Here is a 21896-nt window from a genome sequence, read left to right as displayed (position 1 = left end):
AGCTTCAGTGTAGCACTACTCATGCATGTAGATATCCAAAGAGAGCATCAATGTTTTCTCTCTAAAAACTGGGATCCTGTTGTGTCCTTCTACTAGAATAAGAGCACTCTCTGTTTGAACTACTGCCCACTGCCTTGAGTCACCCTCTCAGGCTTACTTGACCCTGATTGGACAGCACAAGATAAGAAGCAGGTACTCAGCCATCAAGTACTGTGATTACCTGCTTCTAGCCTATTTTAGTTCAACAGATCTTATTAGTTGGGGCATGCTTAGTTCACTCCAGTTTGTGGATAACACAGTAAAAAACAAATTACCTTAGTCAATGAAAACATCTGGATCAAAGAATGGTCATCAGTGTTTACCAGACTAATTAGATATTTCTTCATCGAGAGCTGAAAATGTTTGTAGGTGGATAAAATGCCATTTAGAGCAATTACCCATTTGCTAATTTATCTCACGAGGCACTCTGTTACCCAATTATTCCTGATTATTTTATATTTGAAAATCTGTTCCATATTTTATTGTGAAGGATAGCAATACCCCAAGATGCATCACCTAAAACACCTTATCCTTGTGCTACAATAATTCAGGCTTGAGATTCTTTCACTCAAGAATATAACTGTGTGAAAAGGAAAAATAAACCAAACTGCAAATAACATTCTTTCAGGCTTTCTCACTGCACAAGAGGAGTGTTTGAATGAGGGAGTATTACCTTAAGGGAAAATATTAATGTATGTATGTGTGTGCACCCTAGAGTTTAGGCTCCACAAGAGTGTTTTAATTTGATAGTAATTGCGTTTCTTATGTATAATTTAGGTTTACAAATACAATAAATAAGTTGATTGAGCTCCTAAGACTCCCCTGATCAAAATGACAGGGGATAACACACCAGTCAAGAACAATACAGGGAGAAAATGTGTATTTTCCATGTCATTTATGGAGAGCATCTCAAACAGCATCCCATATAGCCCCTTCAGCTATCGGTTGAACATTTTGATTTCCATAGCAGGTCTCAAGTGATTGATTTTCCCACAAAGCGGATGCTTGGGGAATAGTTCAGTTCAACATATACATAGAAAATGGATTGTTCCTCATCTCCTTGGATGCACTCTCTTTCATAAAATATTATTGTCTACAGATTGCAGATTAAGTAAACAGGTGGTAGAGACAGTGAATGTGTGGAAAGACATAAAAGTGTTGATTATGTGAGTCACCGTTCTCTTGCTAAAAAAAAAAATCAGTACTGTAAAGGTACGTTTTTGTCCAAGGTACAAATGTCATAAAGGTACTAATATGTACCTTCTGAAAGGGTATTGAAAAATCACAGACTAAAGAAAGGTTAATATTTGTACCCACCTTAAGGTACAATGATTACTACTATACAAATAAGCGTATGTTAAACAATAAAACAATAATAAATAACTGCACTGCAAACAACTTGAATCCTGACATTACCATAGCTAACAACTAGATAACAATGAACAAAAGACTACAAAAATCCATCATGTAGGTAGCTAACGTAACTAACATTGATCGTAAGGACGATGCTTAGCTAATGCTACCTAATGTTACTTGTTACAAGTTAGGAATATTCAAGCCTAGCTAGCAAGCTAACGTTAGCTGGCTACTCCAACGTCATTCTGGTGGATGAATTCAAAAGTGTGCAACTGCAGCCTGCAATTCGGGGCGTTCCTGCATGTGGGCAAACCCCGCTTCATTGCTAGCTAGCGGGAGCGGCACCAGTAGACAGTGTCCTTTGCTCCCGCCTGCCGAATACCTGCCTTCACCGTCGTTAACAGAACTGCAGGACATGGTCTACCTGTCAACCCTGCCTCCCTCCTGCTGTGTACCGGAGACACCCGTAGCACACCAGATGGGAAGCTAGAGCGACACCGTGTAGCTAGCTTGATAGTTCGAATTTCCATCTGATCATTTCCCGCATTTACTGAACTTCATGTCTTAAAGTAATGATGGACTGTGGTTTCTCTTTGCTTATTGGGGCGGCAGGGTAGCCTAGTGGTTAGAGCGTTGGACTAGTAGCCGGAAGGTTGCGAGTTCAAATCCCCGAGCTGACAAGGTACAAATCTGTCGTTCTGCCCCTGAACAGGCAGTTAAACCCACTGTTCCCAGGCCGTCATTGAAAATAAGAATGTGTTCTTAACTGACTTGCCTGGTTAAATAAAGGTAAAATAAAAAAATAAAAAAAGTGTCTCTCAGAGAGTACCCAGCATTCTCACAGACAGATATACATATTTATTAGATGGGAATGAATGAAATGCCCTTCTCATTAGTCATTCCATACAGGTGTAAAAAGCTTTGCTGACCTTTGTCAGTTGTGTCACTCAACAGTGCTGCAGACTGGGAAGCCGATGCACCAATATTAATGAGGTTGTCAAACATATACATTCCTCCAACAACTACATGTCCTGTATTATATATACGAATGTTTAGGTTTGCTGAACCATGTCTTGTTTATTGCTGTGGTTCAGAAATGCATTGACAGCATGAGAAAACGAAAATAGTTTCCTTAGTATAAAGCATCATTAATGAATGTGTTTGGTTCTCTATCACCATAAAGATTTAGTTGCGGTAAACATTCAAAACAACCGCTAACTCCCTGGAATAGCCTTTATAAATGAAGGAAGGCGTTTGGGGGATATATTGGTACGGTTTGCCGGCCCGAGACAAATATATACTCCAAACACCGGCTTCGAGGTCATTATCACTTTTATATAATGGGTTACCAACATATTCAAATAATGATTGACATTTTCATTAAAAACATACATTTGATGAATTTATTCATACTATTTTATCCTTCCACAACATATCATCCCGACACAAGTCTAGGGTTGCTGCCCAAACAGCCTGGTCGTTCGTTCTATCGGTTCGGTTGCCGGAGTCGTTCAGTCTTTTTGTTCTGTATCTATGGACGCGACCCAGTCGTTCGTTCGTTCTAAATGTTCCATTGCCATACTGGCTGGCAACGTTCTTATCCCTTGCGTGCTAGCTAGCCAACTACGGCTAACTTACAGTCACGTCGAACAGTGCAGCAATAATAACAGTCAACAGTAGCTGCAGTTGCATTTATTTTGGCTGTTTTCTAGTGACATTTATTTGGATAGATCTATAACAATGAGCTAATGAGGCGCAATTCGCCAGGCTTAGAAAATGTGTTTTCTCGTCAGGACACTGTTGTTCAGAGGAGCTAGCTAAAAACACACCTAACACAATCACTTCAAACTGAAGCTGGAAAGACTGCAAACTAGCAGCTCTTAGTTTTGTTTGACCTTTTTTTCAATTGACATTTCTTTGTATATTTCCATAAAAATGATGCCGGGTGATTCATGATTTCTACTACCTGAGAAACTCTGCATGCCTGTCGGCCTCGTCCCGACTCCTGACACGTTCATTGCTATGGGACAGCTGAGATCGAATAGTAACTTGTGGAATAGACACCGGCTGGAATACAGTTTTAACCAATCAGCATTGAGGATTAGAACCACCCGTTGTATAAATATACATTGTTGTTTTTCCATACAGTTGGCAATCAGTAGGGTACAAGGACATTTATTTTGATGCATTTGCCATTCAGTCAGTGTGTGATCAATGCACTGAAAATGAAAAATAGATTTATCAGATAATACTACACTATTTATGCAAAGGACATTACCACTATCCAGAATAAGATCACATATTTGATCAGTCCGGAGATTGTCTTCTAATAGAACACTATCTGCACAGCCTGATGATGAACCGAATTGAACTGTATTGTAATAGCAGGCTCACATTAGAGCTGGGAACTGCCAAGGACCTCACAATATGATATTAGGTGCTGAAACATGCTCATAGCATATGCATAGTAAATCATGGAAATAACTGTTGGTAAACAAGCTATAGGATGAAAAATACCAGCGTTTTGGCGCAGGTAAAGCAGACTAACACTAGCTAATGCTACCTAGCTAAAAATATATACACTAAGTGTAAAAAAACATTCGGAACACCTTCCTAATATTGATTTGCACCTGCTTTTGCCCTCAGAACAGCCTCAATTTGTCCACTGCAACAGTGGACGAAAATTGACTTCAATGCTTCCCACAGGTGTGGATGTCCACAGGTCTAGATGTCCTTTAGGTAGTGGACCATTCTTGACACACACAGGAAACTGTTGAACATAAAAAACCCTTAGTGTTGCTGTTCTTGACACACTCAAACCAGTGCGCCTGGCACCGACTTCCATACCCAGTTCAAATGCACAAATCTTTTGCCTTGCCAATTTACCCTCTGAACGGCACACATACACAATCCATGTCTAAATGTCACAAGCATTTCGCTACACTCGCATTAACATCTGCTAACCATGTGTATGTGACCAATCAAATTTGATTTGAATAGTCAAGGCTTTTAATTTTTTAAATTATTTTTTAAACTTGTCTCCTCCCCTTCATCTACACTCATTGAAGTGGATTTACCAGGTGACATCAAAAAGGGATAATAGCTTTCAACTGGATTCACCTGGTCAGTCTTGGTCATGGAATGAGCAGGGGCCTGTTGCACAAAACTAGGATAAGGGATTAAGCCAGGATATCTTGGTGATCCTGGCTCAATTGATCCGTAATCCGGTTGCACTAAAGATGGATAGGGGGCAGGAGGATATGTTATGGTATAAATTACCATGGAGATTTATTCTGTGGAGCTAGCCTGCTCCAGACCAGGCTAAATTCCAGGATCTATTTAATCTCATCCCTAATGTCAGTCAGCAGTCACCACAAATGGAAACCAATAGTTATTTCACTGCTCACTATACATTGTTATCACATAACTAGACCCACTGTTATTATTTAAACGTTTGTGATCATTAATTTCAATGATTTTGGATAAAAAATGATTTTTAGATGTTGCTATCATTAGATAATTTAGTTTCCCATAGACTATAAGGCTATATATAAAATGATAGAATATTAGGGCCACAGAGGGGAAAAAAACACAAGTCATAATATTGTAACCAGTTGTTTTAAAGGAGGACAGTTGTTAAAATGACAGATGTGGGGCATTTCGTGAAATTGTACTTCAGTATGGTTTCATAAACAAAGACATGCTGATGTGCCAGAATATTAAGTATCACATTGTCATAAGTATCAAAACTGTAAAAACAATATGTAGCTTTTCTGCAGAAAGAACCAGCCTCATAAATTTATGACTTTATCCTTTTTCTTCAGTGTGGCCCTAGTACTCTGTCATATAAACAAATACACATTCCATATGAATATAAAAACACAATGTGTAACATTATGTTCCTTTATTGAATAAGGACAAAACAAAGCAGGTAAACCATCAGCTCCTTTCGAAACTGAAGTCACAGTGACTCTACAAGATGGAAAGCACAGAATCCAAGCATATTATACAAAATGATACATACACATTCAAAGGTCTGTATATAACACACCCTGCATGTCTGCACACTAAAATAAATGCAGGACAAATCCATACACATCAACTGAACAGACAAATGAATGGATGCAGTAGCCTCCCTGCAGCCTTGTATTACACACAGTATACCGCACAAACATCATAAGAGGCCAAATTCGTCAAAAAACGAACCCAAAAAACCCAAATTCCTCTGCCACCGCAGGACATATTTAACCAAAATTGAAAGCACACATACTAACTAAAATAATTCAACACATATTGGTCCCTCAGCAGCCGACCACTGTCGTCATCAGGGAAGATTGCCGGATTGTCCCAGTCCATGGCTGGTGGCACTCTGGGGCCCTCTCCTTCCTCAGGCAGGCCACATTGTGGAGGACAGCACAAGCCACAGTAATATCACATGCCCTAACAGGGCTGACCCTTAATTTGTGAAGGCAGTGAAAGCGTGCCTTCAGGAGGCCAAAGGTCATTTCAACTCTGGCCCTGGTCCTGGCATGGGCATGGTTGTAGGCCTGCTGTGCTTCCTGGGGGTCTGTGAAAGGTGTCAGGAGAAAAGGCTGGCAGCCATACCCCTGTCTCCCAGCAACACACCAGAGAATTCACCTGTCAACACAAAATCTCATCATTACTACCTCATAAACACAGTGATATTCTTGACACAGCCATGATGGTTATAAATAGGGGTTGTGTGGCTTACCTTGTGATAGGCACTGATAGATTTCAGAGGCCCGAAAGATTCTGGAGTCATGGACTGAGCCAGGCCATTTTGCCACAACATTGCTGATCACACAGTCAGCATTGCAGACCATCTGAAATCATAAGATGAGGAATATTACACCAATCAATGCACATCACTGGCAATGCAGAGTGTTCGTCAATGGACAATATCAAAAAGTTATGTTCACCTGAACATTAATGCTGTGAAAGGATTTCCTATTCACAAAATCGGCCTCATGGGCACCTGAGGGGGCTTTTATCCTTATGTGTGTGCAGTCCACTGCACCAATGACATTGGGGAAACCTGTCACACAAAGTAATGAGTATCCTACTATGTGTTAACAGTTGTCCTGTAATTTGTAGATCCTCTTACCTGCAATCCTATAGAACTCCTCTTTGATGTCACAGAGTCTTCTGTGGCCAGGGAAGGAGATGAAGACATCTGCTAATGCTTTGATAGCCAGACACACACTCCTTATTGTGCGGCAAATTGTGGCCTTGTTCAGCTGTTCTGCATCCCCACTGAGTACAGGAAGGCTCCACTAGCAAAAAGCGCAAGGCCACACAAACCATTTGCTCCACACTCAGTGCATGGCTCCGTGCAGTGCGGTGCTTAATCCTGGGACCCAGTAGTCTGCATAGATACCTGATGCCATCTGCAGAAAACCTGTATCTTTCATATAGATGGTCATCAGGGAAGGCCAGTGGGTCCAACCGGTCCCTGAAGACCCTTTCTCGCCTGAAGGCTCTCCTCAGCACAAGTGCTTCTTCATCCACCACATCTCGCACGAATGGGCATGCCATTGTCAGAGCAGAAAGGAACACACAATTTTGGGCCTTCATATAGGCTAGTGGCCACACCTGGTGCTGGGGGGGTGGGCAAAAGAGGGCGATGCCTTATAACGATGACTTGGTTGTACTGATTGCTGGGAAAATAAAAAAAACCTTAGAAAGATGCCACCGTCCTGTGTGCTCACAATAAGAGCTCATATGTCATGGCTCACTTGACTTTACGAGAATATACCAAATTTTTATTTTGAGCTGTGTCATCTTCTTGGAGCTGGGGGAGGAAATAAAAATAATGATTAATACATTTGTGTTACAGTTAGCATACAGTGTACATTGAAGGCATATCTCACCTCCCTCGCAAGTTTTTTTATTTCAAGGTCCAGTTTCCTAATTGTCCTCTTTTTTATTTTGGACTCCAGTGCAAGATTTTCCATCTTTTTCTTCTTGTACTGAATGTCTATGTCTGCCAGTTCTATTTGGCGCCGGAGGTGGTTGCCATACAACTTTCTGATAGCTTGTGAGCTCTGTGAACACAATACAATTAGCGCAGCTGGAATTTGGCAGGATGTGGTGTCCTTTTATTAATACGCACTATGTTGCCAGGCTGGTTTTCCCACTGTATAGCATCTGGGTCCTGTAAAAGAAATTAGATTTTTTGATTTTGATGAGGACTCCTCACCATTGTAGAGTAAATAGTACTTTCACAGTCTTAACATGATACCTCATGCCTTCTGGAATCCAGAGAGATGGTCTCCTCCTCATCATCGTCTCCATCATGTGCTGTTGCTGCTGCACTGGGGCCTTCACCCTATCACATTTAATCGGATTCATATTGAAGCTAGTAGACAAGACATGCCAGGCCTACAGTATGCCTTTGATGGAGTACTCACTGGATCAGCATCGTCTGGTGCTTGTGCTGGTGGCTCTAACAGGAACACAGTGCTGCCAGGCACTGCAAGGCAATAGGTAAACCAAAGTCAGACAGTCCAAATTGATTCAATATGAATGTGGTTGTATCCCATGTAGAGATGGAAGGACATACCTTGAATGAAGCGGGTGGCATCTTGGGAGGAACCTATGCTCGTCTCTTTCCCCCCAGGGATCCCCTCTAAGACGGGCCTGCCTTTATTTAGCTCCAAGGCCATGTCCTCTGCTGGGGTAAGGTCAGCCTTTGGTGACCCACCACCCGTGCCTTGTCTGTGGGTATTCTTTTTCACTGCTAAAACAGTACAGACAATGTGTGAGCAGGCACCTTCTGGGTACAATATATGCTTGTGCTGTGTTAAATATTAGTCAGGGACCATACCATTCTGCAGAATGTTCTTGTATTTGATTTTGACCTGCTGCCATGTCCGTTTTGGCCCGTTCATGTTTAATCTACACACACACACACACACACACACACACACACATTTAATGGAGTCACACTGCAAAAAATTACTTGGTATTTTTGTCTTGTTTTCAGTAAAAATATCAAAGAATGTATCATAGCTTTAAACAGTGTGATGGAGTTACTTTACACAATTTCACTCATATCTGCAGTGCATTTCAATTAAAAATTTAACCGTTTAAATAAGGTGCTTGCTCACACATTGTCTGTACTGTTTTAGCAGTAAAAAAACTTGCGAGGGAGGTGAGATATGCCTTCAATGTACACTGTATGCTAACTGTAACACAAATGTATTAATCATTATTTTTATTTCCTCCCCCAGCTCCAAGAAGATGACACAGCTCAAAATAAAAATTTGGTATATTCTCGTAAAGTCAAGTGAGCCATGACATATGAGCTCTTATTGTGAGCACACAGGACGGTGGCATCTTTCTAAGGTTTTTTTTTATTTTCCCAGCAATCAGTACAACCAAGTCATCGTTATAAGGCATCGCCCTCTTTTGCCCACCCCCCCAGCACCAGGTGTGGCCACTAGCCTATATGAAGGCCCAAAATTGTGTGTTCCTTTCTGCTCTGACAATGGCATGCCCATTCGTGCGAGATGTGGTGGATGAAGAAGCACTTGTGCTGAGGAGAGCCTTCAGGCGAGAAAGGGTCTTCAGGGACCGGTTGGACCCACTGGCCTTCCCTGATGACCATCTATATGAAAGATACAGGTTTTCTGCAGATGGCATCAGGTATCTATGCAGACTACTGGGTCCCAGGATTAAGCACCGCACTGCACGGAGCCATGCACTGAGTGTGGAGCAAATGGTTTGTGTGGCCTTGCGCTTTTTTGCTAGTGGAGCCTTCCTGTACTCAGTGGGGGATGCATTTACATTTACATTTACATTTAAGTCATTTAGCAGACGCTCTTATCCAGAGCGACTTACAAATTGGTGCTTTCACCTTATGACATCCAGTGGAACAGCCACTTTACAATAGTGCATCTAGGTCTTTTAAGGGGGGGGTGAGAAGGATTACTTTATCCTATCCTAGGTATTCCTTAAAGAGGTGGGGTTTCAGGTGTCTCCGGAAGGTGGTGATTGACTCCGCTGTCCTGGCGTCGTGAGGGAGTTTGTTCCACCATTGGGGGGCCAGAGCAGCGAACAGTTTTGACTGGGCTGAGCGGGAACTGTACTTCCTCAGTGGTAGGGAGGCGAGCAGGCCAGAGGTGGATGAACGCAGTGCCCTTGTTTGGGTGTAGGGCCTGATCAGAGCCTGGAGGTACTGAGGTGCCGTTCCCCTCACAGCTCCGTAGGCAAGCACCATGGTCTTGTAGCGGATGCGAGCTTCAACTGGAAGCCAGTGGAGAGAGCGGAGGAGCGGGGTGACGTGAGAGAACTTGGGAAGGTTGAACACCAGACGGGCTGCGGCGTTCTGGATGAGTTGTAGGGGTTTAATGGCACAGGCAGGGAGCCCAGCCAACAGCGAGTTGCAGTAATCCAGACGGGAGATGACAAGTGCCTGGATTAGGACCTGCGCCGCTTCCTGTGTGAGGCAGGGTCGTACTCTGCGGATGTTGTAGAGCATGAACCTACAGGAACGGGGATGCAGAACAGCTGAACAAGGCCACAATTTGCCGCACAATAAGGAGTGTGTGTCTGGCTATCAAAGCATTAGCAGATGTCTTCATCTCCTTCCTGGCCACAGAAGACTCTGTGACATCAAAGAGGAGTTCTATAGGATTGCAGGTAAGAGGATCTACAAATTACAGGACAACTGTTAACACATAGTAGGATACTCATTACTTTGTGTGACAGGTTTCCCCAATGTCATTGGTGCAGTGGACTGCACACACATAAGGATAAAAGCCCCTCAGGTGCCCATGAGGCCGATTTTGTGAATAGGAAATCCTTTCACAGCATTAATGTTCAGGTGAACATAACTTTTTGATATTGTCCATTGACGAACACTCTGCATTGCCAGTGATGTGCATTGATTGGTGTAATATTCCTCATCTTATGATTTCAGATGGTCTGCAATGCTGACTGTGTGATCAGCAATGTTGTGGCAAAATGGCCTGGCTCAGTCCATGACTCCAGAATCTTTCGGGCCTCTGAAATCTATCAGTGCCTATCACAAGGTAAGCCACACAACCCCTATTTATAACCATCATGGCTGTGTCAAGAATATCACTGTGTTTATGAGGTAGTAATGATGAGATTTTGTGTTGACAGGTGAATTCTCTGGTGTGTTGCTGGGAGACAGGGGGTATGGCTGCCAGCCTTTTCTCCTGACACCTTTCACAGACCCCAGGAAGCACAGCAGGCCTACAACCATGCCCATGCCAGGACCAGGGCCAGAGTTGAAATGACCTTTGGCCTCCTGAAGGCACGCTTTCACTGCCTTCACAAATTAAGGGTCAGCCCTGTTAGGGCATGTGATATTACTGTGGCTTGTGCTGTCCTCCACAATGTGGCCTGCCTGAGGAAGGAGAGGGCCCCCAGAGTGCCACCAGCCATGGACTGGGACAATCCGGCAATCTTCCCTGATGACGACAGTGGTCGGCTGCTGAGGGACCAATATGTGTTGAATTATTTTAGTTAGTATGTGTGCTTTCAATTTTGGTTAAATATGTCCTGCGGTGGCAGAGGAATTTGGGTTTTTTGGGTTCGTTTTTTGACGAATTTGGCCTCTTATGATGTTTGTGCGGTATACTGTGTGTAATACAAGGCTGCAGGGAGGCTACTGCATCCATTCATTTGTCTGTTCAGTTGATGTGTATGGATTTGTCCTGCATTTATTTTAGTGTGCAGACATGCAGGGTGTGTTATATACAGACCTTTGAATGTGTATGTATCATTTTGTATAATATGCTTGGATTCTGTGCTTTCCATCTTGTAGAGTCACTGTGACTTCAGTTTCGAAAGGAGCTGATGGTTTACCTGCTTTGTTTTGTCCTTATTCAATAAAGGAACATAATGTTACACATTGTGTTTTTATATTCATATGGAATGTGTATTTGTTTATATGACAGAGTACTAGGGCCACACTGAAGAAAAAGGATAAAGTCATAAATTTATGAGGCTGGTTCTTTCTGCAGAAAAGCTACATATTGTTTTTACAGTTTTGATACTTATGACAATGTGATACTTAATATTCTGGCACATCAGCATGTCTTTGTTTATGAAACCATACTGAAGTACAATTTCACGAAATGCCCCACATCTGTCATTTTAACAACTGTCCTCCTTTAAAACAACTGGTTACAATATTATGACTTGTGTTTTTTTCCCCTCTGTGGCCCTAATATTCTATCATTTTATATATAGCCTTATAGTCTATGGGAAACTGTAAATTATCTAATGATAGCAACATCATCTAAAAATCATTTTTTATCCAAAATCATTGAAATTAATGATCACAAACGTTTAAATAATAACAGTGGGTCTAGTTATGTGATAACAATGTATAGTGAGCAGTGAAATAACTATTGGTTTCCATTTGTGGTGACTGCTGACTGACATTAGGGATGAGATTAAATAGATCCTGGAATTTAGCCTGGTCTGGAGCAGGCTAGCTCCACAGAATAAATCTCCATGGTAATTTATACCATAACATATCCTCCTGCCCCTTATCCATCTTTAGTGCAACCGGATTACGGATCAATTGAGCCAGGATCACCAAGATATCCTGGCTTAATCCCTTATCCTAGTTTTGTGCAACAGGCCCCAGGTATTCCTAATGTTTTGTACACTCAGTGTGTGTGTGTGTGTAAAGTACCAGTCAAAGGTTTGGACACACCTACTCATTCAAGGGTGGTGCAAAGCTGTCATCAAGGCAAAGGGTGGCTTCTTTGATGAATCTCAAACATATTTTGATTTTCTTGAACACTTTTTGGGTTACGACATGATTCCATTCGAGTTATTTCATAGTTTTGTCTTCACTATTATTCTATAAAGAAAATCCCTTGAATGAGAACGTGTCCAAACGTTTGACTGATACTGTACATACACTACCATTCAAGTTTAGGGTCATTTAGAAATATCCTTGTTTTTGAAAGAAAAGCTATTTTTTTGTCCATTTGTCCAAATCGATCAGAAATACAGTGTAGACATTGTTAATGTTGAAAATGACTATTGTAGCTGGAAACAGCTGATTTTTCATGGAATATCCACATAGGCGTACAGAGGCCCATTATCATCAACCATCACTCCTGTGTTCCAATAGGGCGGTGTTAGCTAATCCAAGTTTATAATTTTAAAAGGCTAATTGATCATCAAAACCCTTTTGCAATTTTGTTATCACAGCTGAAAACTGTTGTACTGATTAGAAGCAATCAAACTAGCCTTTTTTAGACTAGTTGAGTATCTGGAGCATCAGCATTTGTGGGTTTCGATTACAGGCCCAAAATGGCCAGAAACAAATACCTTTTTTCTGAAACTCATCAGTCTATTCCATGCGAGAAATTGCTAAGAAACTGAAGATCTCGTACAATGCTGTGTACTACTCCCTTCACAGAACAGCGCAAACTGGCTCTAACCAGAATAGAGTGGGATACAACTGTGCAAGATGACAAGTACGTTAGTGTCTTTGAGAAACCGACGACTCAAGTCCTCAACTGGCAGCTTCATTAAATAGCACCTGAAAAACACCAGTCTCAACGTCAACAGTGAAGAGGCAACTCCGGGATGCTCGCCTTCTAGGCAGAGTTCCTCTATCTAGTGTCTGTTCTTTTGCCCATCTTAAATCATTTATTTTTAAATTGGTCAGTCGGATATGGCTTTTTCTTTGCAACTCTGCCTAGAAGAGCAGCATCCCGGAGTCACTTCAACGTGCCATTGGAAGACAGGAGAGATGGTTGCTGATAATTGGCCTCTGTAGATATCCATAAAAATAAATCTGCCGTTTCCAGCTACAGTAGTCATTTACAACATTAACAATGTCTACACTGTATTTCTGATCAATTTGATGTCATTTAAAAAAAAGTGTTTCTTTCGAAACAAGGAAATGTCTAAGTTACCCCAAACTTTTGAACGGTAGTGCATGTTTCTTGGGGGGGAAATCAATACTTTGATCCCAAATAAAATTGTGATATGTAACTAATCGACACCCCCCCCCCAAGCTCACATATGATTGTGTTAATTACTTTCAATAAATTTAGGAATTGCTTAGTATGCATTAATACAATGAACAACTTTATTTAAATAATGTACACAAATACAAATATTGCAATCATGCACACAAATATAGCTATCCCCTTAACTTATTTCTTTGAACACAAGCTAACATTTAAGAGAAAAGCATACAACCGAATATTAGTTAACGAAGTGCGTCTTCGGGGGTTTTCTGCAACATGTTTGGGTCCCAGTAAATTCAACATTAAAGTACCTGTATCTGTTTGTCTTCTACTGTAACATGTACAGCATGTGGCCATAAGTATAACACACACACACACACGCACACAATATATTTTTAGAGACAAGCCAACCAACCAATCACATTTTACAGTTTGGTTGTCTCCAGTTTGATGTCAATGCAATACACTATACAGCGATTTCCCTGAGGCACTGGACATAACTTTCATAAGTAACACATTACTAAAGAACAAGACTATACATATTTCTGTAAGGTAGATTCACACTTTGCTATACGGTTGTTAAAAGTAATAAATAACAAATATAAACTAATATTTCATGTAGCCTATCATATTTTAAATTTGGAATTACATATCCACATTTCTTCAAACTGGGTTACAAGCAATTAAATACATTTCCTGTAAATAAATAAAAAAGCTTGTTCAAAACCTTTGCAACCATTGTTTACATAAAGACTCACATTTCGTAGCTACAATATTGCAAACAAGCATGGTCTACCTTAACATATACAAATCTTACCAGGGTTTTCAGTATCACATGCTCTTAAGCAAGTATCATTACATATGCTGGCAGTGTACAAGTGACTAAAGTAGACCACATTAACTGGAATGACATTCACTCTCACAGGAGGGAAAAAAACAGCAACCTGAAAGTCACTTCCCAATAAGTCACGCCTCCACCTCTTCTGATAGGCTGTGGCTGCTACATTGCCCCCACCACTATTCAATGAGCATGCAGTGTTGAAAGCAATTTAGAAGCTTTCATTCAATTTAAAAAACGTAATTGATCTGTTAAAAAAAAAATAATTCTCAGGCAGATTTTATAGAATAGGTTGAACAAACCAAAGCATAATTTTCAATCATTCCAATCAGTAAAAGCACTTCAGATAAACAACGGCGTCATCCCACTTTTTACAGTGCATATATCATTTCTGCCTGCAAGATGAAAGAGCAATTCATTTATAGGCTTCCTCCTTCGCACATCTTGAGGAAATTGGATATATTGTTTTTCCTGGTATACTTGGTCTGTACAGCTCTATTGAATGAAAAATGTTTTTCCAGGACAAGTCCAAAGACCACTCTACGGGAGTACTACTGTTTGAAGTAATATGCAGATAAGTGTCTTATGGCTTAAAGTGAAAATCATGTCTGGCTGAATGCAAATGTAAGCTAAATGTGCTTTCTTACAGCACAAAAGTATTCAAGTTACTCATTGTCAGCCAACAGATGAGGGTAAAACAATGTTCTTAAGTAGGATTTATACTAATCCCTCATATCATGCTTTCAGGATTGGCCGGACATGGGTCACCTCCACTGCTGTGAACTGTGAGGTAGTTGCTATAGCGGCAGGGTTTCTTGCCCTGTTCCTCCTCTGCCATCTGGCCAGTGTTGGTGGTCTGGCCTTGCTGGGTAAGCCGTGTCATGCGAAAGGAAGAGCACCTGAAGGAGCTGGTCAGGGTAGTGTTGTTCTCTGACTCACGGCTGAGCACGACTGCACTCTGACAGTAGCGCTTCAGGCCATGGCGGAAATGGATAGTGAACAGGCCGTAAGTTATTGGGTCCAAACAGGCATTGAAGAGGCCAAAAATAAAGAGCATATGAGTCAAAGAATGAGAGACCGTCTCATCCATATCGTCTGGGAAGAACCAGTACCACAGTCCCAACAGGTAGTAAGGGGTCCAGCAGACGATGAAGGAAGTCACGATAACAATGCTCATTTTCAAAGTCCTCATCCGTGCTTTTGGAATGTTGTTGTGGGAGCGTCTGAGATGTATCTCCTTAGAAGACACTGAAACAAGGAAATAAACACTTTCTCCTAATCTCAACACCATATTTGTCAATATGTTTATATGACCTTTATCATCAATATGCAGTGCTCTTAGTAACCCCCTCATGAACAACTGTATACTACTACACCTAGAAATAACTACCATTACTGCCACAGGAATAGTACAATTGAGGGTAATATATGTAATTTGACCTACTGTTTCCATGGGTCATACGACTGGATATCTCCACCAGGATCCGTGTGTAACAGACGATCATGATGATCAGCGGCAGCAGGAATAGACAGGCAAAGGTGAACATGTTATACATGGTTTCCTGCCAGTGTTGGACAAAGCTCCCACGGGTAGTGCACTGGGTAAACTTTTCTGGGACTGTGATGGTCACGCTGTGGAATATCAGCATCTATGACAACAAAGGAAACGTTTGTTTTTAACAATAAAAAAAGTATGGTCTTTAACCATAAATCTATTGCTTGGCTTAAGTGATATACTGCATACAATACTAGTGTTTCATGCAGCAGAAAATTGCTCCTGCCTAGTCTGCAATGTGACTAATACCATGTTTAATTGCTAATTTCACTGAATTTGCACAAAGGTGAAGAGGCAAGCATTGAATGCTTTAAATTAATTGCAGGTAAGGGCTTCTTTCGGTGATTCCATTTCTCAAAGCCTATGTAGTTTAATGGATTTCATTGCAGAGCCTCCAAATGTAAAATGACTGTCATAATCAGGAATCAGTAAATGATGGCCCTATTCACCAGTTATCAATCACATTTAAAGGTTAAACCATGGACAATATTGATTAACTGCAACACCTGTACTGAAATTCCCTTCAGGAAAGCATTTAGTTTTCTTAGTGCTTCCCATTACTACATTTCTAATTGCTGTCAAAATCAAAATGTTCTATTCTTGGTAAGTGAACCTGACAATGTGCATTAAGTCTTGGTAAGTCTTGGTAAGTGAACCTGACAATGTGCATTAAGTCATTAATGTGCTGTAATGCTGCTGTAATGCTGTCATTTTACATAAAACATTTAACATCACTGGGGTATACCAGAAGTATAGTTGTATCCTTGTGGTGGTGTCTTTAAGATTAGGCTGAGGAGATAAAACATGAAACCTCTCTTAACCAGAGGCTCACCTGAGGAACAGACAGAATCACACTCATCGCCCACGCCACAGACAACATGATCTTGCTTCTCTTCTTGGCCTCATTGATGGCCAGTGGGTTGAGGATAGCAGACTGGCGGTCCAAGCTAATGACCACTGTGACAAAAGCACAGGAGTACATGGCAACAAGTTTCATGAACATCAGTAGCCTACAGGCGACGTCTCCTGCCTGCCACTGAACTGTGATATTCCAGACAGCATCAACAGGCATGACTATGAAAGTCACCAGCAGGTCTGCCACAGTCAGGTTAATTATTAATATCCTAACGTGGGACTTGCGCTTGCCGTTAGTATTGGCAGCCCACAGCACAGCTAGGTTACAGACAGCTGACATGGTACACAGAGTAAAAGTAATGATCACTCGGACTTTGGCTGCTGTGGAGAAGGTGGGCAGCTGTAGTGAGTCTCTACTTGCACTCTTATTGCAGATGTGGGCGAGTTCTTCACAGCTGGCGTTCTGGGCTTGTTCCATCATTTGGTGAAACATCATGATCTCAGGTGACATTCCCAAGCTGTCATTCATATCCCACAGGAAAGGCAGTGACAATATCTTCTCTGGTTGTTCTCCAGCAACGTGTTCATGTGAACACTGTGGTCACTCTGTAAGGATAAACGGTTGGAAAAGAGGGATGTTAAGAATGCAGTTTTTGCACTTGTTCACCCGCCCGCAATTGCTAATAACCCATCCACAACCGCCCGACTATGTGATGAAGTGAAAATCTGAGGCCAGCACCCAACCGTAACCCGTAAATATAGAAAATGCACAACATTGGAGTGATGTTTTTACAGGTCTTTTTAAATATTTTTTACATAGGCCTGTTTCCAAGTCAAAATGATTTTACTGTAAGAAAGGCTTAATTTTGCAGGTGTTAATATTATATATTAGGCCAGTAGTCACAGAAAAGGTTAGTGTCAAGATCAATTCTGAATCAAAATCAAAGCCGAGATTTATTTAAAAACATGACTTAAAACGTAAGGCTATGCAACATGAACCTATTAAAAACAGTTCTATAGCAATGCGGTTTGTGCAGTAGGCTATAGGCCCAATACATTATCACTGCATAATGACTATGCTTGAATTGCCCTGTCAATGTTGTTCTCAGACCATTTTGAAATTATAAAACTAAAGAAAGTCATATTCCTTGATATTAAAAAAGACAAAAGCCGCTAACAATAACAACGCAAGCTTATCGAAACACTTTGCTACTCATTAATTTCAGCTACAGTGCTGGTTGTAGCATGAGTGGAAGTACAGAGAATGTGCATTTTATGGCTTATAAATTAAAATAAAGTGTTGACAGTGCTGAATAACTTATCTTAACTGCAGCTCATGGTTTTAAAAGCTTTGAAATCTCACAGTATCAACTTTGCTGTGCGCTCGAGGCTTCTTTTCACAGTCTATGGCACAAGGAAACTGCAGATAAGGTCATCTGAGCTATATAGCCATACAACTCTCCTTCCGTGGCCTCTAACTGCTCTTAAATGCAAGTTAAACTAAATGCATGCTCTTCAACCGATCGCTGCCCACACCTGCCCGCCCGTCCAGCATCACTACTCTGTACGGTTCTGACTTAGAATATGTGAACAACTACCTAGGTGTCTGGTTAGACTGTAAACTCTCCTTCCAGACTCACAGTAAGCATCTCAAATCCAAAATTAAATCTAGAATCAGCTTCTTATTTCGCAACAAAGCAGCCTTCACTCATGCTCCCAAACATACCCTCGTAAAACTGACCATCCTACCGATCCTAGACTTTGGTGATGTCATTTACAAAATAGCCTCCAACACTCTACTCAACAAATTGGATGCAGTCTATCACAGTGCCATCCGTTTTGTCATCAAAGCCCCATATACTACCCACCACTGCGACCTGTACGCACTCGTTGGCTGGCCCTCGCTTCATACTCAGTCGCCAAACCCACTGGCTCCAAGTCATCTACAAGTCTTTGATAGGTAAAGCCCCGCCTTATCTCAGCTCACTGGTCACCAAAGCAGCACGCGCTCCAGCAGGTATATCTCACTGGTCACCTCCAAAGCCAATTCCTTCTTTGGCCGCCTTCCCTTCCAGTTCTCTGCTGCCAATGACTGGAACGAACTGCAAAAATCACTGAAGCTGGAGACACATGTCTCCCTCACTAGCTTTAAGCACCAGCTGTCAGAGCAGCACACAGATCATTGCACCTGTACATAGCCCATCTGTAAATAGCCTATCCATATACTGCATTTATTTATTTCTTACTGCGGAGCAAAGGAGCATCTCTACTTGCATTCATCTTCTGCACATCTACCATTCCAGTGTTTAATTGCTATATTGTAATTACTTCGCCACCATGGCCTATTTATTACCTTACCTTCCTTATCTTACCTCATTTGCACACACTGTATATGAACTTGTTCTACTGTATTATTGACTGTGTTTGTTTATTCCATGTGTAACTCTGTGTTGTTGTATGTGTCGAACTGCTTTGCTTTATCTTGGCCAGATCGCAGCTGTAAATGAAACAGATCGCAGTTCAATGAAACATGGTGAAGCCCCAAAATTGCCCTCGCTAGAAGCATGTGTTTCAGACATAAGGAAGTGGATGGCTGCAAACTTTCTACTATTAAACTCGGACAAAACAGAGATGCTTGTTCTAGGTCCCAAGAAACAAAGAGATCTTCTGTTGAATCTGACAATTAATCTTAATGGTTGTACAGTCGTCTCAAATAAAACTGTGAAGGACCTCGGCGTTACTCTGGACCCTGATCTCTCTTTTGAAGAACATATCAAGACCATTTCGAGGACAGCTTTTTTCCATCTACGTAACATTGCAAAAATCAGAAACTTTCTGTCCAAAAATGATGCAGAAAAATTAATCCATGCTTTTGTCACTTCTAGGTTAGACTACTGCAATGCTCTATTTTCCGGCTACCCGGATAAAGCACTAAATAAACTTCAGTTAGTGCTGAATACGGCTGCTAGAATCCTGACTAGAACCAAAAAATTTGATCATATTACTCCAGTGCTAGCCTCTCTACACTGGCTTCCTGTCAAAGCAAGGGCTGATTTCAAGGTTTTACTGCTAACCTACAAAGCATTACATGGGCTTGCTCCTACCTATCTCTCTGATTTGGTCCTGCCGTACATACCTACACGTACGCTACGGTCACAAGACGCAGGCCTCCTAATTGTCCCTAGAATTTCTAAGCAAACAGCTGGAGGCAGGGCTTTCTCCTATAGAGCTCCATTTTTATGGAACGGTCTGCCTACCCATGTCAGAGACGCAAACTCGGTCTCAACCTTTAAGTCTTTACTGAAGACTCATCTCTTCAGTGGGTCATATGATTGAGTGTAGTCTGGCCCAGGAGTGGGAAGGTGAACGGAAAGGCTCTGGAGCAACGAACCGCCCTTGCTGTCTCTGCCTGGCCGATTCCCCTCTTTCCACTGGGATTCTCTGCCTCTACCCTGTTACGGGGCTGAGTCACTGGCTTACTGGGGCTCTCTCATGCCGTCCCTGGGGGGGTTGCGTCACCTGGGTGGGTTGATTCACTGTTGTGGTCGGCCTGTCTGGGTTGGCGCCCCCCCCTTGGGTTATGCCGTGGCGGAGTTCTTTGTGGGCTATACTCGGCCTTGTCTCAGGATGGTAAGTTGGTGGTTGAAGATATCCCTCTAGTGGTGTGGGGGCTGTGCTTTGGCAAAGTGGGTGGGGTTATATCCTTCCTGTTTGGCCCTGTCCGGGGTGTCCTCGGATGGGGCCACAGTGTCTCCTGACCCCTCCTGTCTCAGCCTCCAGTATTTATGCTGCATTAGTTTATGTGTCGGGGGCTAGGGTCAGTTTGTTATATCTGGAGTACTTCTCCTGTCCTATTCGGTGTCCTGTGTGAATCTAAGTGTGCGTTCTCTAATTCTCTCCTTCTCTCTTTCTTTCTCTCTCTCGGAGGACCTGAGCCCTAGGACCATGCCCCAGGACTACCTGACATGATGACTCCTTGCTGTCCCCAGTCCACCTGGCCATGCTGCTGCTCCAGTTTCAACTGGCCTGGGCCCTAGGACCATGTCCCAGGACTACCTGACATGATGACTCCTTGCTGTCCCCAGTCCACCTGGCCATGCTGCTGCTCCAGTTTCAACTGTTCTGCCTTACTATTATTCAACCATGCTGGTCATTTATGAACATTTGAACATCTTGGCCACGTTCTGTTATAATCTCCACCCGGCACAGCCAGAAGAGGACTGGCCACCCCACATATGCTCTCTCTAATTCTCTCTTTCTTTCTCTCTCTCTCGGAGGACCTGAGCCCTAGGACCGTGCCCCAGGACTACCTGACATGATGACTCCTTGCTGTCCCCAGTCCACCTGACTGTGCTGCTGCTCCAGTTTCAACTGTTCTGCCTTATTATTATTCGACCATGCTGGTCATTTATGAACATTTGAACATCTTGGTCATGTTCTGTTATAATCTCTACCCGGCACAGCCAGAAGAGGACTGGCCACCCCACATAGCCTGGTTCCTCTCTAGGTTTCTTCCTAGGTTTTGGCCTTTCTAGGGAGTTTTTCCTAGCCACCGTGCTTTTACACCTGCATTGTTTGCTGTTTGGGGTTTTAGGCTGGGTTTCTGTACAGCACTTTGAGATATCAGCTGATGTACGAAGGGCTATATAAATAAATTTGATTTGATTTGATTTGAAATGAGAACTTGTTCTCAACCACTAGCCTACCTGGTTAAATAAAGGTGAAATAAAAATAAAAATATGATTTCGCCAGCGGTAGGACTATATGTGCACTTGACTTGCTATTTGGGTTCTACATTCAGATATTATTTTTTTTAAATGGGGAACACTTTACATTCCCGGTAATAGGGCTGATGAATCAAGTGCACCTTCCGCTAAAAGCGCAAAATGGATTAAAAAAATGTAATAATGAACGCAAGGCTTTATCGTTGTTTTTTTTACAGGAATGTTTGGTGATCGTCTGGGAATGCCTTGGAGATTGACCGGTTGATGCCCCCTATTTTAGGCTGTGAGAGAGGTTATAGACCTCCAGTCAATGTAATTCAATTGACCTAATCTGAACAGTAGGCCTAAACTAAAGTTCCCTTGATGTGCCATTTTGAAGTCCTTGTCTTGGGGCTATCAAATTTCTATAGTGCCTCACAATCATCACACAACATAGCCGGCACTGCTATCATCCCCTTATCATTTCACCAAATATGTCCCAAACATTTGGCTAGGATTTTCATTAAAATAAATATACAGAGTACAAAACATTAAGG

The 21896-nt window shown here is 42.0% G+C and overlaps 2 protein-coding genes and 1 long non-coding RNA gene across 4 annotated transcripts; 1 reads left to right on the top strand and 2 right to left on the bottom strand.

The window, feature by feature from the left end:
* Nucleotides 1-5263: 5263 nt before the first annotated feature.
* LOC135564524 (uncharacterized) lies at nucleotides 5264-8497 on the bottom strand. Of its 2 annotated transcripts, none has more exons than XM_065009749.1 (9): nucleotides 8243-8497; nucleotides 7979-8155; nucleotides 7827-7888; nucleotides 7658-7744; nucleotides 7529-7570; nucleotides 7287-7460; nucleotides 6336-7207; nucleotides 6128-6239; nucleotides 5264-6033 (listed from the first exon to the last, which is right to left on the bottom strand). In XM_065009749.1, exons 1-7 carry the CDS (start codon nucleotides 8304-8306, stop codon nucleotides 7148-7150), a joined length of 666 nt encoding a protein of 221 aa, XP_064865821.1. In that variant the 5' UTR covers nucleotides 8307-8497; the 3' UTR covers nucleotides 5264-6033; nucleotides 6128-6239; nucleotides 6336-7147. The 2 variants fall into 2 exon arrangements, with proteins under 2 accessions (XP_064865821.1, XP_064865822.1); XM_065009750.1 differs by having other exon boundaries at nucleotides 6521-7207.
* A 1239-nt stretch (nucleotides 8498-9736) lies between these two features.
* Nucleotides 9737-11316, top strand: LOC135564598 (uncharacterized). Its single transcript, XR_010461158.1, has 3 exons — nucleotides 9737-10059; nucleotides 10340-10451; nucleotides 10546-11316. It is a non-coding gene; the product is annotated as an uncharacterized LOC135564598 (long non-coding RNA).
* Nucleotides 11317-13555: 2239 nt separating this feature from the next.
* LOC115108913 (gonadotropin-releasing hormone II receptor-like) lies at nucleotides 13556-17388 on the bottom strand. The gene is made up of 3 exons (XM_029633471.2): nucleotides 16614-17388; nucleotides 15671-15875; nucleotides 13556-15474 (listed from the first exon to the last, which is right to left on the bottom strand). The coding sequence occupies exons 1-3, from the start codon at nucleotides 17163-17165 to the stop codon at nucleotides 14957-14959; spliced, it is 1275 nt and encodes a 424-aa protein (XP_029489331.1). The 5' UTR covers nucleotides 17166-17388; the 3' UTR covers nucleotides 13556-14956.
* Between the last annotated feature and the right edge of the window lie 4508 nt (nucleotides 17389-21896).

Source organism: Oncorhynchus nerka, linkage group LG25 (assembly GCF_034236695.1).
Source record: "Oncorhynchus nerka isolate Pitt River linkage group LG25, Oner_Uvic_2.0, whole genome shotgun sequence".
NCBI classification, from domain to species: Eukaryota; Metazoa; Chordata; class Actinopteri; order Salmoniformes; family Salmonidae; genus Oncorhynchus; species Oncorhynchus nerka.
This window is presented reverse-complemented; position numbering and strand designations above follow the sequence as displayed.

Excerpts from the sequence above, each read along its gene's own strand:
- LOC135564524 (XM_065009749.1), bottom strand. The coding sequence starts at position 8,306 with ATGAACGGGCCAAAACGGACATGGCAGCAGGTCAAAATCAAATACAAG. Across the intron at positions 7,571-7,657 it reads TGGATTCCAGAAGGCATGAG|GACCCAGATGCTATACAGTG; the intron begins GTATCATGTTAA and ends TTTCTTTTACAG. Across the intron at positions 7,461-7,528 it reads AAAACCAGCCTGGCAACATA|AGCTCACAAGCTATCAGAAA; the intron begins GTGCGTATTAAT and ends TTGTGTTCACAG.
- LOC115108913 (XM_029633471.2), bottom strand. The coding sequence starts at position 17,165 with ATGAATGACAGCTTGGGAATGTCACCTGAGATCATGATGTTTCACCAA. Across the intron at positions 15,876-16,613 it reads TGATTCTGTCTGTTCCTCAG|ATGCTGATATTCCACAGCGT; the intron begins GTGAGCCTCTGG and ends TTGTTGTCATAG. Across the intron at positions 15,475-15,670 it reads TCGTATGACCCATGGAAACA|TGTCTTCTAAGGAGATACAT; the intron begins GTAGGTCAAATT and ends TCCTTGTTTCAG.